Source organism: Ictidomys tridecemlineatus, chromosome 2 (genome assembly GCF_052094955.1).
Source record: "Ictidomys tridecemlineatus isolate mIctTri1 chromosome 2, mIctTri1.hap1, whole genome shotgun sequence".
NCBI classification, from domain to species: domain Eukaryota; kingdom Metazoa; phylum Chordata; class Mammalia; order Rodentia; family Sciuridae; genus Ictidomys; species Ictidomys tridecemlineatus.
Genome location: NC_135478.1, coordinates 2,632,022 through 2,649,709, shown reverse-complemented (window position 1 = coordinate 2,649,709; position 17,688 = coordinate 2,632,022). Strand labels below are relative to the sequence as shown.

Below are 17,688 nucleotides of genomic sequence, written 5' to 3'. Positions count from 1 at the left end.
TTTCTCTCCCTTTCTTTTGGCCATCACACTTTTCCGCCAAGATGGGATGATGTTCTGCCTCCTCTTGGGTCCAGAGCAAAGGAGCTGACAGTCTTTGGATTGAGACCTCTAAAACTGTGAGCACCAACCCATCGGCGACCTGGGCATGTGGCTCAGTGGTACAGCACTTGCCTAACCTGTGCGAGGCCCTGGTCTCCGTCCCCAGCGCGGAAGAGGGGTGACAGGGCCGAGTGGGCGACAGTGATCGTTAATTAAAGAAGAGAGCAGAGAGCGGAAGAATGGACCGGTGCAAACTCTACAGGGTTTGTAGCCATGTTAGGAAGCTGGAGTGTGTCCCCTGGCTAGTGCGTGGACTTTAAGCAGAAGACAGATGGTCTGAATTGAATTCTGAACGCATCCTTCTGATTGCCTGGTGTGGAATGCACTTCAGGAGAGAATCTGGAAGTGGACGGCCAGTGAGAAGGTTAGTGGACAGCTATGATCAGGGCAGTGATACCAAATGGCGTGGAATTTGAACAGACGGACACGCGACAGGGCGGGGATGGGGCCTGAATACACCGAGAACTGGGTCTCCTTGAGATGAGCCCACAGGCATCTGGAGAAGCCCTTTGGCATTCCCGAGCCGCGAAGATCTTCAGGACTCTGGTTCCGCCGTCGGGACTCCGGGGGCGCTGCGGCCTCCATCGCCTCTCTAGGCTCTGCCGGCGTTACTCGTTGGCGGAGGAGGCTCTCCCGCTCGCTTCACACGCCCAGGAGAAGTGCGCGTGCGCTATCGGGCCGGCAGGGGGCGCGCGTGCGCAGATGGGGCCGGGCGCGCGCGGGGCCGGCACCGGAAGTGTGCGGTTGCCATGTAATATCCTGGCCGCGCGGGCGCGCAAGCGGCTGAGGCGGCGCCGGAGCGGGCGCGGAGCTGGCCAGCGGGCGGCGGGGGCGGCGCCGACGGGGCCCGCGGAGGCACGCGAGGGGTCGGCGGCGCCTGGGATCTTGTGATCTGTGCGGGGCCTGCGGTTCGCTCGGTCCGGGCGGGAGGCCCGACGGCGGGAGGCAGCATGTCGGTGGCGGGGCTGAAGAAACAGTTCTACAAGGCGAGCCAGGTGAGCGGGGCCGGCCCGAGGCGGGGGCTTGGGCGGCCGAGCGGCGGGCCAGGCCGGGCTTCGGCTCGGGCGGGGTCGCCGGCGACTGCGGGGCGGCGTTGGCACGTGTTCCGCGCTGGGAGGGCAGCGCCGGGCACCGACGGGGCCACCCCGAAGCTCCGTCTCTGGGAAGGGCCGGCAGAGCCCCGCCGGGACGTGGACCCCGCGTCCTCCTGTCCCCCTCTAAGGCGCGACGCGGGCAGAGAAGGCGAAGAAACAAAGTCGCGAGGCTGTGGACCCAGGGCTCCTGCCAGAGAGCCCAGGGGCAGGGGGAATTTGCATCTAGAGGGTTGCTTCCAAAGTCCTCTTGATGGACACGGTCCAAGTTGAAAGGGTAGAATGAAAGGCGACCCCATCCTCAGGCAGCCAACCCCTCTCCCCAGAAACGGGGAAATTCTCATGTTTCTTCCCCAAAATACGTGTCCACCTTCCCTGTAAAAGCAAAGCACACAGAGTGATAGATAGCCTATACCCTGCCAGACCCTGTGTTTTGTTAAATGTGTCTTGGAGAGAAAATTTCTCTACCCCGGCGTTGTTGACATTCGGGGACAGATTGTTTTCCGGGGTGGGGCGGTCCTGGGAACTGCAGGGTGTGGTGGAGCATCCCTGGCCTCCACCAGTCCTGTGCCAGGAGCACCCTCAGTCTTGACAACCAAAAATGTCTTCAGACCTTACCCAGTGTCTTCAAGGAGCAGAAGCCCTTCCCGCAACTTCTGCACTAACACATATTCCTAGAGTTTCTTGGAATTCCTTCTGCCCCCCAGAGGGAGATCTCTCTATGGTGCCCAGTCTGGCCTCAAATTCTTGGGCTCAAGTGATCCTCCTATATTAGACTCCCAAGTAGCTGGAACAACTCAGGAGCCACAGCACCCAGTTTGGATCTTTCTAGTGGGCACATGGTATTCCATTGCACTAAGTTGACCACAGTTTCTTTAATCAATTGTCTATTGATAGATGTCTATATTATTTCCAGTAACTTACTACTACAAAAAGTACCACAATGAGTAACCTGTGAATACCTCTACTCACGGATGGATTTGGTTTTACAGGATAAATTCCCAGAAACAGAATGCTCAATCAAACACCAAACGTATTTTACATGTGATAGAAACAGATTTTTTGAAAAGTTTAAGACCTGCTACTTCTAAATCTGGGGAAAGCTGTGGATCCAAGAAAACTAGGCAAGTGTAAAATTCAGTGTACAGTTTCAGATCCAAGAAACCCTAGATGCCTTGATTCCTATTGATCCATGCATTGTAGATTAAAGATCTTGGGTGTGTAGTTCATGTGTACAGGTTCCACAGAAGAACCAACAATGACCTTAGGCAAACAGAGCCCTATCTGTAATTTGGAAAGGCCCAATAAAAGGGAAGAAACATGAGTTCCCAGTAACGTGTGGTTGGTATCTTTACCCTTTGGAAGGAAAATATAAGGACCCCAGTGGTTGTCTAAGGAAGATATTTGGGGTCTATCTCTAGACAGCAGATGATAGCCAAACCCTAGAGGAAGCGAGATTTATTCCAGAGGAGTTTTAAGATTGTTGTAGAGAGTACTGCCCCTTTAACCTAGCAGGGTGGAATTAAGTGGGTTGGGCCTTATCTGGCAGACGTTTTAGCCCCCACATGCCCAATGGAAGCACCTTAGAATGTGGCTCACTGGCCTGGATCCTCCTGTGGGGACAATGTCTCCAGAGATCTTGGAAGAATTCCTTTGTTCCCTCATGTAGGGAAGTCTTGAAGGCCCTGCCCTCCTCCAGCTATCAGGCCCTATTGGTGGCCCATGCAGTTCCACATAGACACTGCCAGAGGAACCTGCCTGGCCACTCAGGCCAACCACTAGAACCTTTTCTTTCCTGGGGCCTGCATTCACATCTGTGACAGTGCCTTTAAACCTGGAAAGCACAGTTCAGTGTGAGCTGGTGTTTAGGATCAGTTTACTGTTTCAACATTCCAGAGCTCTGTCCCAAAGGATTATTGTGGTAACCCAGCCTCCTCACAGAGCTGTCTTAGCCTCCCAATCGATTACGAGGTTGTGTTCTCAGGAATCACCCTGGCTGTGTTCCATCTTCTGCAATATTTTCCACAGTCTCTGGCATCTCACTTGTTTATCTGGCTGTACACATCTATCTGCTTCTTCTCAGTAAATCTCTTTGACCCTACCCTGTGCCTTCAGAATCCAGTCACCTGTCAAGAAGAGATTCCTTCCCTTCGGTAGTGATAGCTGATACAATGGCGTTCTCACTGTGTCACCAGCTTCATGCTCTTAACCAGGAGTCTTGACTGGTGTCACTCTTCTGGCCTAAGATGAATGTATTCCGCTTTTATAACCCCAAATCAGCAGTGTCTGGGAGCATGTTTGGCTATCACACTTGATGGAGTGGTACAGGGATGCTTCTGAGTATCTTCCATATGGCAGATCCTTGTTCCCTAAGAATTAGGTAATTTATAGATGTTAAAGCTTGTATTTAGACCCCCCCTAAGACCCCACCCCAGGTCTTTAAGTGTCCTTTGGTATCTGGTATTTTTCGGGTAGTATAAGTATGGGTCATGGCTTCTTATGCAGGAATGACTCTCACTCTTTTCCTTTCAATCTAGAAATGTTTGAGATTATTTTGAATTGTCATAATCTGAGGAGAAGGTACCAATGACATCGAGTGGGTAGAGGCCAGAGATGTTGCCAAACAACATGGGATGTTTGGCAGCCCTTTTCCCCTTCCAAGAATCATCCAGCCCCAAAAGGTCAGCAGTGCTGAGCTTGGGAACTCCTGAGTGGAAACATTCTGGATCTCAGAGACTTGTAACAGTGTCTAACTTGAGAAACAGAAGCTAGGAGGAGGGGGAACCTGAGCCCAGAAAGAGAAACTGGGTTTCCTGCTGTGAGGCTATGATGCTACTGAGGTCTGTGACTTCTCCTTGGTGGTGTGGTAACCACCTTAGCAGATCTTGTTCCAGTCGTCACCCAGCAGAGTCAGGTTCAGAAGCAGTTTTGTCTCAAGCAGGGGAATTTTGTACCAAGGTTTTATTTACAAGGCAGGGGAGGTCAGGATTAATAGAAGAGCAAGCAATACAAAGTCACCTCCCTAGTGCCCAGGAAACACACTTCCTCAGCACATCTAGAATTGGGGTCTCTAGGATTTCCAGGGAAGTCAGGAAGTTTATGTACATATTTAAAACCCTACTAGCAAGATGGAAACTCAGAAACTCACTTCTTTGAGCAGTATGTGTTTGGGTGAGGTTACTTTCAGACCTAAACTGCTTGCTGGTTTCCTGATCGTTTTTTGTGGCCAGGCTGTATGGAGATTTGCGAGTGCAACTAGGGATGGCCCTGGCAGCTGCCTGGAATGCTGGCCTGTTGTCCCCTGCCCCCTTTTTGCCTGAAAGGAGGTAGACAGTTTGAAAGGAAAGATTGATCTGTCTGAGCTAAAAGTCTCTGTGTGTGTGTGTGTGTGTGTGTGCGTGTGCGTGTGCGTGTGCGTGTGCGTGTGTGTGTGTGTGTGTGTGTGTGTTTTGCTGGGCATCAAATCTCAGGGCTTCACCCATGCTAGGCAGTGCTCTACCATACTGAGTTTACCCCAGTCTGTCTTCCACGGCTTTGAGGTATGTTGGACGCTTCCTAGACCCAGGGTCCATGCCTGGGGGGAAAGCTCATATTTCCTTTGAGAGACTTGAAGGTTAAAGGGTGCCCTAGAAGCTGGGGGCCCTGGACCCTAACCTATGAGAAAAGCAGTAGGCAGGGTAAGGAGAATTTGGTGTCTTAGAATGTCCCAAAATTCTGCTTGCTCTGACTTATTTTTCTTTTTGGTACTGGCAGTTGAACCAGGGCCTTGTGCATGCGGGGCACATGCGCTCTTCTGCTGAGGCCCACCCCCAGCATAGACCAGTTTTTCAGACCTCACTTTGTGGATGTGAGCTGTGGCTTTCCTAGCAAAGTGCTTGACTTATTAGTAAGAAACATGGAATGTGAAGCTCGTATCCCTTTGCTTCTATGTGAATCAAAATGTGCAGCCCGTGCCCCGGGAGAGAGGCAATTCAGAGTTCTGTGTGCATCATCTGGAAAGAGGGTCAGGGCCAGGCACCCAAGGTTGTGCTGAGCACCCCATCCTCTGGAGCACCCTGTCCCACGGAAGGCACAAGCAGCAGATGAGAGAGTGGGTTTTGCCTTTGTGATGTCCATGCCTGAAGGGAACTAGTTAAGTCCACTCTGGCAAGAAGCCACAATGACCTGGCATTTGCTGTGGTATGAGGTCCCCAGGGGAATACATGGATGGTAGGTCCCGCTTTCCCTACGAGGCTTTCTGTCTCTTGCTTGCACAATAATATAAACAGTCACTGTTTGAGGCCTGAGCTGCTGGACTGTGGAGATAGGGAAGACGTTTGAGACCATTTTTCCCTGAAGAAAACCTGGGGCTCCTTAAACTCCACCACTTCCTGGCCCTGTCTGTAAAAGCAGCTCCTCCCGCTTGTCTCCCAGGCCCACTGTGATTCAGCCAGGAGGCTCTGTGACCCAGCATGCTTCCTGTCCACTCCCATTCTTAAGCCCAACTGAATGGTCACCCTGTTCTGACTTACTTTCTTTTTTACTTTGGGGTGCTGGGGATAGAATGCAGGATCTCAAGCTTGCTAAGCATTCACTCTTCTACTGAGTCACACCCGCAGCCCCTGTTCTGATTTCTGCCACGTGTAACTGCTGTACATTAGGCCACATATTAGCCGAGAGCCAAAAGTTCACTTCTGACTCAGAATCCTGTGTTCTCTAAAGGCTGGTTGGAGCTCTGCAAGAGCTAATCGCCCTGCTTATCTGGGTGTGTTAACACCAAGCCCCACCATACTTAATTATAGTCCTGTGCCACTTAATCACAGCCTGCTAGGTGAGGGGTTCACAGTATCTCCCTCTTCCCTTGTTGAAATTGGGCGTATCCTATCTTTCAGACCCTAGACTTACCAAAGACTCAGAAAGGTCCTCAAAAACGTTTGCCCACGCTCACCTATCCATCAGCCTCTTGTTGGGGTAGCCACTGTGGGAGTACTAGTGCACTTGGGGATGAGCTCCCCAGTTTCTCTTTCAATTGGCCATATGCTCGTCATGCACACTGATTCCTCCTGTTCCTCAAAAAATCTTTCATGTGGGCCCATCCAGCTGAGACCTGCTATTGACCTCTGTGTCTGCGTCCAGTGGCCTTTGGCCCAGGGACCTAGGTTGCAGTTGTGTCCTGGCTCCTACTTAAGTCCTTGTCCTCCTTTTCCCTTGTCTCCAATGTTCTGAAACTGATCTGATCTGAGGGAAAATTAGTTTTTAATTTGGAACGTGCAGCCAGCTTCCCTGATAGGCTTTCAGAGGCAAGGCACATTTTGGCACTGTAGCAGGTGGGTGGAAGGAGGAATGGAAAATTACCCTTCTGTTTGCTGTGGGCTGGAGGTCTCTAAGGCCTAGGAGGGTTCCTTCAGTAGGGCTCCAGGCTTCTTGAGACTTTTTAGCCCCAGGAACGTGGGGGTCAGGAGCTCAGCAGGCCCACTGAGGCCTTACACCCTCTCTTATCAACCCCTCATGGCTTTTTTAACAAACCTGGGAAGTGTCCTGGCGGGCTCTTCTGGTCCCTTTTCAGAGCTGTCCTTGGAAAGCTGGGGGAGAGTGTGTAGGCTGCTTAGCAGCTGGTGCCTGCCTCTACCCCCACTCCCCACCCCCTCCGTGCAGCCAGGCCTGGCAGGCACTTTTCCTGAGCACTCATCTGGGGTTCGTTTCTGCTCATTTCCCGTTAGGCAGTCAAGGGCCCCACACGCATGTTCCTAGAAGATGACTGTGTCTTCCTTTTCCACTTGGCTCCTAGAAAAGCTTGCTGACTGGGCCCTGAGCATGGGGTCATGCGGAGACTTCCCCACCAGGGCCGGAAAATAGATGCTGTTTCCTTCCCGGACCTGACTCAGCACTGGCCCACTGACCGCTTTGGACAGGACTGTGGCTGGTTAGTTTCCCCACCTGGCTACAAACCCCAGCACCCCCTACGTAGGTGTCTGCAGGGGCTCACAGTCCTGGCAGATACCGTGATTTCTGGGAGTACTAGACACCCAGTGAAGCTCCAGAGCGGGAGGCTGTCCTTCCCATCCCCTTCTGCCCTTGCCCGGGCATCCTTCTGGTCTCAGGAGTAGTGAGATCCTGGCTGAAAATTGCAGATAGATTTGGGGATTGAGTATTCCAGTGTCCTTGTCACTGGCTTATAAGCTCTTTGCAGACAGATCTAAGTATTTCTGCTCACCACTATAGCCTTATTGAGCTTAGTTCCTGGCCTGTCCCAGGAACTCAGTGAATATTGGTTAAAAGGGTAAATAGCCTTGCAAAGCAGCCCCTAAAGAAGAGAAGAATGTCCCCAGGGGGCCTGGGGTACAGTCAAGCTAGCTGTTTTCTGGCATTTTGGACCTTCTAAAGCCCTTACCTGAGTCTCAGTTTTCAATCCCACCCTCTTCCTCTCTGGGTGACACATACAGTCCAACTGGTCTGCTCTGCTGTACTCTGAGCCCTATATGCCCATGTTCTCTGCCTCCTGTCTGGTGGCACTGTCTGTCCTCTTCTTGTCTGCCTGTAAAGCCCTGTGCCTCTCCTTCACCCTCACATCTTGTGGGACTGCCTGCTGGAGGGGCGTCTTCCCCTGTGAGCAGCTGGCCTCTTGGCTTTCCACCCACACCACAGTCCTGTCCTGCACCAGCTGTGCTCTTCTCCCATCAGACAGCTCCTGAGGGCCAGGCCAAGCTGGGCACCTTGTGCCAGGCCTGGGGCCTACTGGGTAATGGCTTGCCCACAGGCTCATCAGAATTACATATAACCAGGTCAAGTTGGTGTGCTCCTTCTCAGGCAGGAGTGGGGCTGTCTCCCAGTGGGGCCTCCCACAGTGTCCCTAATGGCATCCCAACACCAGTTCTACTCTCTTGACCTGGTTTCTGCTCAGTCCTGGCAGAGTTCCAAGGACTTGGGTGGTTGAGAAGATCTTTGAGAATTTGGTCAGGAACAAGTCCAACTAGCCTAAAAAAAAATTAGAAAGCTCAGAGATTGTTCTCTTTGCCTTAGGTTGTGCTCCAGGCACAGTGACCAAGAATGACCTGCACTCAGCTGAGGCCAGAAGGGCCTGGCTGGTGTCTTAAGTAGTCTGGTAACATGGATCCCACCAAGCAGGCCCTGTGGAGCAGAGATAAGAGTTCCACTTTCCTCCTTGAAGGAGCCAGGCCCAGAGTTCCTAGGACTGCCCAGCCTCGAGGCCTCCTTGGAGAGGGTATTTTCCTCACTTCCAATTTTCCCTAAGATAAATCATGCCCTAACCTCCAAAAACCTGCTCCCCAGGTCCAGGCCCTTTCTTAGACTTAACTGTCTTTAACCTCACTGTGCTTTACACCCCACCTCCCAGATGCCACACCGAGGCCTGTTTTGTTTTTTTGGTACCTGGGATTGAGCCTGGGTACAGTTCAGTGACCACTTATGAGTGCTTTAAGCTCTTAAGCCACATCTCCAACCCTTTTTCTTTTTTATTTTGAGACAGGGTCTTGCAAACTTACTTAGGGCCTCACTAAGTTGCTGAGGCTAACCTCAAACTCGGAATCCTCTTGCCTCGGCCTCCCCAGTTGCTGAAATTACAGGAGTGTGCCACCTCACCCAGCCCAACATTTTGTTTTATTGTTTGTTTGTTTTTAGTACGGAGGATTGAACTCATGAGCACTTAACCACTGAGCCATGTCCCCAGCCTTTTTTTTTTTTTTGTATGTTATTTAGAGACAGGGTCACACTGAGTTGGTCTAAAGCCTTGCTAAGTTGCTGAGGCTACCTTTGAACTTGTGAACCTGCTGCTTCAGCCTTTTGAGCTGCTAGGATTACAGGTGTTCATCACCACGCCTGGCCCTGTTTTGACTTCCCTCTCTGGGCCCCTCCAGCTTGTTCCCCTGGGTTCTTTGGATTTTGCTTTCTATCTTGGCCTACTATCTCCTTGGTATCCACTAACCTCTCTGTGCCTGACTTCCAAATCTCTCCCAGTCCCAGTGTCACCAGTGACACTCCCACCCACCTGTGGCCCTGATTTGCTGGTTCCCCTCCCTCAGCCTGAGCACCAGCGTAGACCACCACACCATGGCCTGCAGCAAAAAGAAGTGACCACCAGGGCTCTTCACCTGCTGCCTGTGCTGTAACTTGAGCACAGTGGTTAATTTGGCTTTTTTACTTTATAATAAGTTCGATTTTTAAATGGGTTTAAAAAGAAATCTTGGTCTTACTCTGTGTTTTCAGTAGTAGTAACTGGAACAACAAATGCAGCAGCAACAAAACAGTGCAGTTTGTCCTCTTAGATGCCTTGCTCTTGGCTCTTCTTGGTTAGATTCTGCAGTAGTGACCAACCGACACCCCCCCCCCCCCAAGTGCCTCCTGGCCAGAGGAGCAGCACAGGAAGAACCGCAGCAGAAATAGTGTCCTGGCCATACAGTTCATGGATCTGCCTCTCACACACATGCTGTGAGATACAGGGCTGCGCTTCTTCTTTACTCTCTCATGCCTACTGCTCTGCCCTGCTCAGTCTCAAATGAAGACTCAAGAGATCCAGTGGACCTGAGTAAGGCTCAGAGGACAGCTATGGCTGCAGGTAAACCTGGCTGTGGCCAAGTCCTTGGTGCCTGGGGGAGGGCTTGTCAGTCAATGATGTTATCACATTGATTTCTTATTCTAATTGCCACCATGGCCAATGATTTCAGTAACTTTTGCCAGTAAACCCCAGTCAAACCTGTTTTCTTTAAGCAGGATGATAACCAGTGGCTTTTCTGGGTCTTGACCCTAGCAGTGAACAGAGACTTGTTCACAGAAAGCTTCTGGGAAAGAACCTTAGGGAGCTCTCTGTCCTTTATTTTAGTTGTAGATGGAGACAATACATTTACTTGTTTGTTTGTTCGTTTATTTATTTTTGTATGTGGTGCTTAGGATACAGCCCAGTGCTTTACCCGTGCTAGGCAAGCGCTCTGCCACTGAGCCAGAATCCCAGCCCTCTCGGTCCTTTTTCCTCCCCCACCATGGGAATTATGACACATGGGCTCCCAAGAGTCCCTCCTCAACCCTGCCATGAGCTGACTGTGGCAGGAAGGTAGGTAGGTGTCCTTCAGTTTGAGCCCTCAGAGTCCTGACTGTTTGAGATGGACAGGCAGTGCTGGCTTTTAAAGGCCAGGCTTTGTGGCTGGAAATGGCAGTCTAGGAAGCTAGGGTGGAATTTCTCTATACCCTGGTCTGCCCTGGCCTAGGTTGTCCATCATCTCTCATCAAGGCCTCCCGTGTGCATGTTCTCTGAGAGTGAGACACATTGCTATTTGTTTAGAAAGGCTAAACTAAAAAAAAAAAAAAAAAAAAAAAAGCACCAACCAATAAGTTAGGCATGATGACAGATGCCTGTGATCCAGCTTCCAGGAGGCTGAAGCAGGAGGATTGCAAGTTGAAGGCCAGGCCTCTTAGGGAGACCCTGTCTTAACATAAAATAAAAAGGCCTGGGGATGTAACTCAGTGGTAGAGTGTTTACATGGCATGTGTGAGGACCTGGATTCTATTCCCAGCACTGAAGAAAAAAAAAAAAAAAGCAAAAACTACTGGGTTAGTCTTTTGCTTCTTGCTTCTTAGTCAAATCTGCATGTTACCCTTGAATCTGAGTTGCTGTGGATCCTCTGACAGCTGGGTGGCCTGTGTGACACTTTGGGGTCATGCGGTCATGGATTCTCTTCCCTTGGCTTCTTTGTTTTAATCTCACAGTTGCAAGCTCTCTGGGAAGCCTCCATCCCCTCTGGCTCTCTCCCCACGCATGCAAGGGCACCCAAGTGTTCTGTCTGTCCTTATATTGCCCAGTACAGGGGTAGAAGGCCACAGCAGGCCCCTCTGCCTTCTCTGCACTGGAGTGTTGGGGGTTCCTGGGTGGGAAGCCCACAAGGAGTGCTGCAGAGAAGCAGGACTAGGAAAAAGGTGCCTTGGCCAGCCTGCCATGGTGTTGTTTCTGGAGCCCTAGGCCAGAAGCATCATTAAAGTTTACAAAAGGACTAGGGATATAGCATGCATGAGGTCCTGGGTTCAGCTTCCTAGCACTGCAGGGAGGAAAAAAGTTATAAGGTGTTTCAGACATCAAAGAATTCTAAGGAATGGCCAGAAAAATAATCAGGTGCACATCATTCTGCTTAAAATAAAACAAGCAGTGCTGGGGCAGTGTTAGCCCCTGCCTTCTGCCTTCACCATGCTTGGGATCATTGCAGAGAAATATGTGGTGTGGTGCCTCCTCCGGGTGGTACCCTGCAGTTGGCTTGGGGCTTGGCTCATTTTCTGTGAGCTGTTTGCACCAGCCCACATTGCTCCAGTTCCTTTCCATGGCTCTTTAACTCCCCTCCAAGAGTCACGCCCAAGCCTTAGTCCGTTCTGCCAGTGAACATTTGGGATGTCTTGAGTTTGGGCTCTTCCATGCCATAGGGTGGTGAGCAGTCTTATGGCTGTCCGGGCACGAGTCGGAGAGTTTTCCCTAGAGCTGTACCTTGTTTAATACAACCATAGAGGTTTTCAGTGGTCCTAGCCTGGAAACAAACAAAAAAAGCTTTTCAGTTTATGGATGGAAAGTCTTGGACCCAGAACTGGTGGGTATCACATGTTCGAGCAGTTGTGAAGTGTGATATTTCAGCCATCCCATTGTGCTGTGTCTCCCTGAGGGGTGTAGCCAGCTGGGGGTTGCTCCCCAGGCACAGGATCAGCTCTCTGGTCCAGAGAGAGATGGACCTGGGGTACACCAAAGGTGCCCACGCTGCTTTCAGCTGAGACCTCCATTAGTGCAGGCGCCAGAACCCATATGTCCAGTTTTGTTTTGCACAGGGAAACTGAGTTGCAGAAAGAACGTGCACCTGTACCCTCCCAGGCCCCTCCCCCTCCATCGCTAGGGCCTTGGCAGGATCATATAGGTGTCCATCCTAGTTGTTATTCTTTCAGAATTTTCAAACATACTTTCTTGCTGAAATGTATCCTGGCCCCTAAATCAACACTCAAGCTCTTTCACAGTCATTCATGGATGTGCACAGAGTAGTGAAAACTTTATCTTCCATATATCTTCCAGCTAGGGCCACAGGCTGCAGCACTGTTTTGCTGTCCCAGCTGTCATGCTGTGAACCAGGATACTTAGTGCTGTGTTTTTCACATTCTGGGGACTTTGGCTGGCTGTTTAATGTGATCCCTGAGGGCTAGGGACTGTGATGAGCCTCAAAGAGGAAGCGCTAATGTTAGAAAAGCCTCAGGTATGAGCACTAGGATTTACTGTTGACTGTGGGGTCAGCATACAGAACAACATCATGTGTTGATCAACTGACAAAAACAGAGTGAGCAGAGGCCAGCAGGTACCTGCCCACAGCACGTTTCCTCTGAGAGCAATGGTCAGTGTTAATCAGCTTTCTGTCTCTATAACATTCCCAGGGGAGCCAACTTTTTAAAGAAAAAAGTTTACTTTGGCTCAGAGTTGGAAGGTTCCAAGTTATTGCTGGGTTGGCTTGTTGCTTTAGGCCTGTGGCAAGGCAGGGAACATGTGGTGGAACAAAACAGCTCACCTCCTGGCCAAGGAGCCAGGGGCCCACCAGGCCCTACTTCTTTTTTTTTTGATACTGGGAAATTGAACTCAGGGGCACTCGACCACTGAGCCATACCCCTAGCCCTATTTTGTATTTTATTTAGAGACAGGATCTCATGGAGTTGCATAGCACCTCGCGGTTGCTGAGGCTGACTTTGAACTTGCGATACTCCTGTCTCAGCCTCCTGAGCTACTAGGATTACAGGTGTGAGCCAACTCGCTTGGCCCAGGCCCTACCTCTTAAAGGTACCATTATCTTCCAATATCCCCAAGCTGGGAACCAAGCCTTTAACATGTGGGTGTTTAGGGGACACTTAAAGTTCAAGCTGTAGCCAAGTGTGTATGGGTCTCCATTCCCACGTAACCTCCAATTTAATGACTGAGTTAGTATGAATTAAGTGGAATTGTGGAAACTGGCCATGTGTTCAGATGTGTGCAGAAAATGATCTTTCTTGTCCAACCCTGAGGATACCCCACACCCAGAAACCCCTCTATCAATCCTATCCATCATGCTTAGGGCCATCCTGAGCTTGGTGGCACACTTCTTCTGACAGAAGAATGCTGGAGGCTCTTCTTAATGACCCTCCATGTCTTCAAGGTGGACCTTTCAAAATCCTGTCTGGGCTGTTTCTGAGCCAGCCCTCACTAGCACAGATCTCCATGTCCCCTTCTTTCTCCCTTTCCTCACATTTTCTTCCTTCCTCCTTCAAAGCCAGTGCCAGGCCCTCGCCTTTGTGGTGCATCTGAGGCCCTCTCCCTGCACAGAACACCAGGTGTCTCGTGCCTGAAGGCCTCCCTCTATAACCTGGGGCATCGTTAGTGTGTGCCTTGTTATCTCTGTTCTTTCTCACCTGGCTGGACGTGTAAAAATAATGAGATACTTGTTGAATGAATAAGCACAACCTTAAAAAGATAGATCCAGTCAGCTGACTCTAGCCCCAGAGAGTCACCCTCCCGCTTGAGAGTGGGTCAGCCCAGGCCAGAAGAGCATCCCAGACGCATATGATGGTGGCTATAATTGAAATAGGGCTGATGATGATGCGCCTATGAGTGTCGCGACACACGACTAAACCAGTCAGGTCACTCCCAGTGAACTGGGCTGGCACAAAATAATCACACAGAGACAAATACCTTTTTCTTTGGGTTCTATGACAACTCCTTTGACCCAGCTCCCACAAAGGAGGTAAGGCAGGCGAGAAAGAGAAAGAGCACACCTTGAACCCTGTTTTATTTGGGGAGAAGCCATTCAGATGAGGCAAGGGGCTAGGTTGCAGGGGGGGTGAGTCTAGCTTCTTGATGTCTTACAGGTCAGCAGGTTGACTAACCTTGGAAGGCCAGGCTCATCTCATGTGTTGTGTGATGATCAAAGACAGAGCAAGCAAAAGGAACACACATACGTGAACAGCCCAGAGAGAGCTGCATCGTCAGTCCAGTCCAGTGTACTCAGAATGCTCACACTCACAGCCCATGGCTGGCTTGCCACGTCTCCACATTCCTATTGCTCAAAGCTGGGGGGCATTCAGCTCCTATGTGGTAGTTCCCGACATAATGGGGAGCAACCATGCTCTTCGTGATGGGAGGGGAACCCGAATGGTTCACACATGCCACAGGCTCTGAAGTGCGCAAGATTGGGGTGTAGGAAGAGGATAGAAGGAGGGATCCGAGTCTCCAGTACAAGCGACCCCACCCTGGGCACTTCCTTGGGCCATCAGGAGGGGGAAGGCCCAGGTTGCTTTCCCCATCATCCAAGGGCCAGGCAGCATCTGTCTGTGGGTCGGTCCTTCCAGAGAGCAACAGCGGTGCTGGAGGAACCCTGGCCACTTGGGAGAGATTAGAAGACTTTATAGCTCTCAGCTCAGGGAGTGGCTGCGCCAGACCCTGGCACAGAGCAACGCCACAGAAGCAAAATGAGGCCTCGGGAGAAGACCAGAGGACAAGGCTGCTTTTCTTTTGCAAAAAATTTAAAAATCTCAATCACAGGGCATTGCTAAGAACTTTGAGTTTGCACTGCAGCAGCTGTCTGTCCCCTTTGGGTCCCCTAGAGTCTCCTGTGCAGATTGTGGGCCTTGTGTCCTGGGAGAAATTGTGCACCAGCCCCACGTCTGGTCTCTTTGCCAGAAGGATCTCTTTGCCAGGCCGGAAGCAGATAGAGGGATGCACAGGGCGTTAGGGTTTACTGCTGTGCAGGCAGGGTGATGGGGCAGCAGGAAGAGGCCCTGGGGCCTTGGGACTACTGGGCATCAGACACAGGGGAGCTTCTCCGCAGGCCTTCACATTGAGCCATTTGTCTCTTGGCACTGTTCCTTTTCTCCCTGCTTCTTCCCCCACAGGAGAGCATCACAGGGTCTATTTGCATGTTCACAGAGCCATTTGCACGTTCGTCTGGCATGGGGAGCTGTGTGGTGCTGGGTTACACCCCAGCACCCGCCTCAAGAGCCCGTGGCACAAGCGTGGGTTCAGTCTGCGCTCCATACTTTGACTCTGTCCCAGTGGTTTGTGTGTGCGCAATCCAGAGGTGGGTGTTACTCCAAGAAGGATGTTCTTTTTGTCCTTCTAAAAGAAGAGTGTCCATATAGCCTCTCAATCCAGGAAAACTGGGTGCCAGTGCCATGTGAGGGGCTGAAGGAAAAGCCCTCTCCAAGCTTCTGTGGGCTGCACCTCCCCGGTGTATGGTAGAGCGGGTAGTGTGGGATCTTCAGAGCAGCTTGTGGTTCCTGACGTACCTGCACACCTATGTCCTACAGCAGGCCCTCTGTAATCCCCCTGCTCTACAGCTGAGGAACCTGAGGCCAGGGGAGTTTGCAGTTTGGGGGGCACTTTATCCTCCCCCCAGTACACACAGTGCTGGGGCTGGAACCCAGAGCCTCTTGCATGCCAGGCAAGTGCCCTGCTACTGCACTAAACCCCAAGCCCTGAGTTTGCCTTCTTTCTTACAGTGACAGCCTTGATGGACAGAGCAGAGCAGAGCAGACCCAGTCTTGAGACTGCCAGTCTCAGCTCCCCTCCCCTTCCCTGTCACCTGCCCTGCCTTGTGACCTAGTGGGCATGACTCTGTTTTGACTTGTTATTGATACACTGAGAGCAGGTACATTCATTTGTTATTTATTTATTATCTCTATAAATATTATTATTATCCCAGCAAATATTCAGTAACCAAGCACATGTACCTCTACTAACCCTGTTGATGCCCAGCCCTGCTGTCGGGAAGCACATATTTGGGGACAGAATATGTTGAGGTGGGCAGAGGATGCCAGCTGTTCCCTGGTAGTGATACACAAATGTAACCATGGAAGAGGTCCAGTCTCACAGGTAGGTAAAGGGCCTAAGAACTGCTGTTCTCCATTGTGTGGCCTGAGGGGGATCCTGGGAAAAGCCACACACTCCCTAGATCTCACAGGTGTGGGTGCTCTGGCCTCCCCACGTGCACAAGGGGCAGTGTCAGCAAGTGCTGTGTGTGCCTCAAGGAGGAGAGGCCACCAGCCCCACTGCTATAGTGTAAATGACAAAGAGGCAACAGCCCTGGCCAGTGCCCACCTGTAGCAGCCCAGTGCCTGCAGCTTCCTCCTGGCTTCCTCCTCTGTGTGTCCTGGGGTGGTTAGTGCTAAGATTCAGTCAGCTCCAGGTTTTCAGGACCAGCTCTGACATGTAAAGGGCAGGTGCCTTTTGTGTTTAGTGGGTGAGAACCAAGAACTAGAGCCAGTACAGATGCCTGGGCTCCGGGACGGGCTGCCCTCAGGGTGATCGAAGCCAGCATCTAACACAGCTCAGCTGACAACACAGCCAGCAGACACCCAGGTGTGGGGCCCTCTGACTGCCTCTCTGCTTGCTCATCCATCCTGCCCTGTGCTGTCCTTGGTGTTATGACCTACTCGGGCACATGGGTAGTCAGGGCTCAGAATTCTGGTTTCCCTGATCCTGGCCACATGTGACCTGGCAAAGGCACATTTGTCAGCCCAGCTTCTCACCAGCTGCTGCTGAGTAGGTTTGGGGACTGTTTCTGTTTGGCTTTCAAAGGAATTTGCCTTTCTAGTATCCTGGAAAGGATAGCTAGACTCCATACCCATGGTTTTCTCAGGAGATGGCTGTCCATAACAAACACTCCATGCCAGGGCCCTCAGAATAGTCCAGTCCCCCAGCATACAGGCCGGATCTGGCCTGGCTTGCTTTGTTCTTTGCGATTTTTCCCAAACCTTCAACTCTCTAGTGAGGGAGCCAGCTGTGGGAGTGGGGCTGACAGCCAGGGCCAGCCCTCCTCCAGCCCCCAGAAGCAACATACCAGAACTTGCTGAAGGAACAGCATCCTCTGGCTGGCTTCCCAGAGCTCAGCCCCCTCCAGGGGTGGGGTGTGGCAGCAGGAACCCCAGAAGTCTCAGGCTCTGTTTTTCATTCCAGGGTAGATATGGCTCTGACTCAGGGTACGGCAACAGGGGAGGCCATAGGCGAGCAGATGGAGGCATGGTGATAGGTGGTGTGAGACAGGACAGGGCGATAGCATGAGGGGCTGGCTCAGGGTTCGCACAGCAGGTCCATGGAGGGGTAGCACAGACAGGAGCAACCAAGGAAAACGTCCTATGGTGAGCATGAGGTTGGCACCTTCATGGAACAGAAAGCAGGTGGGGCAGAGACTTGCAAGGAGAGATGGCCTTTAAAAGTGGAAGGGGTTGGGCTGGGGCTGGGGCTCAGCAGCAGTGCACTTTCCTGGCATGTGTGAGGCACTGGGTTCGATTCTTAGCACTGTGTATGAATAAATAAAAAATAAAGGTCTATCAACAACTACAAAAACACAAAGTTGAAGGGGCCTTAGGGACTGGGCCTGTGTCTCGTGGGGGGCGTGTAGGAACAGGGGCTCTAGGCTCTAAGTCAGCCACCCTGGCACATCAGTCCCCAGGGAGCTGTGACCCTCCTTGGGTCCTGCACCTCTAAGCTGTGCTCTCAGTGTGATACAGAGGCTGTCCGGTGCTGTCG

At 51.5% G+C, this 17,688-nt stretch overlaps 1 protein-coding gene across 2 annotated transcripts in view; it reads left to right on the top strand.

Moving 5' to 3' along the window:
• The first annotated feature begins 857 nt into the window (after window positions 1-857).
• Sh3gl1 (SH3 domain containing GRB2 like 1, endophilin A2) overlaps window positions 858-17,688 on the top strand; it is a 31,593-nt gene continuing 14,762 nt past the window's right edge. For both annotated transcript variants that reach the window (XM_005332045.5, XM_005332044.5), the window contains exon 1: window positions 858-1,094. In XM_005332045.5, the coding sequence (XP_005332102.1) occupies window positions 1,050-1,094 (45 nt within the window). In that variant the 5' untranslated portion in view covers window positions 858-1,049. The remainder of the gene's footprint in view (window positions 1,095-17,688) is intronic.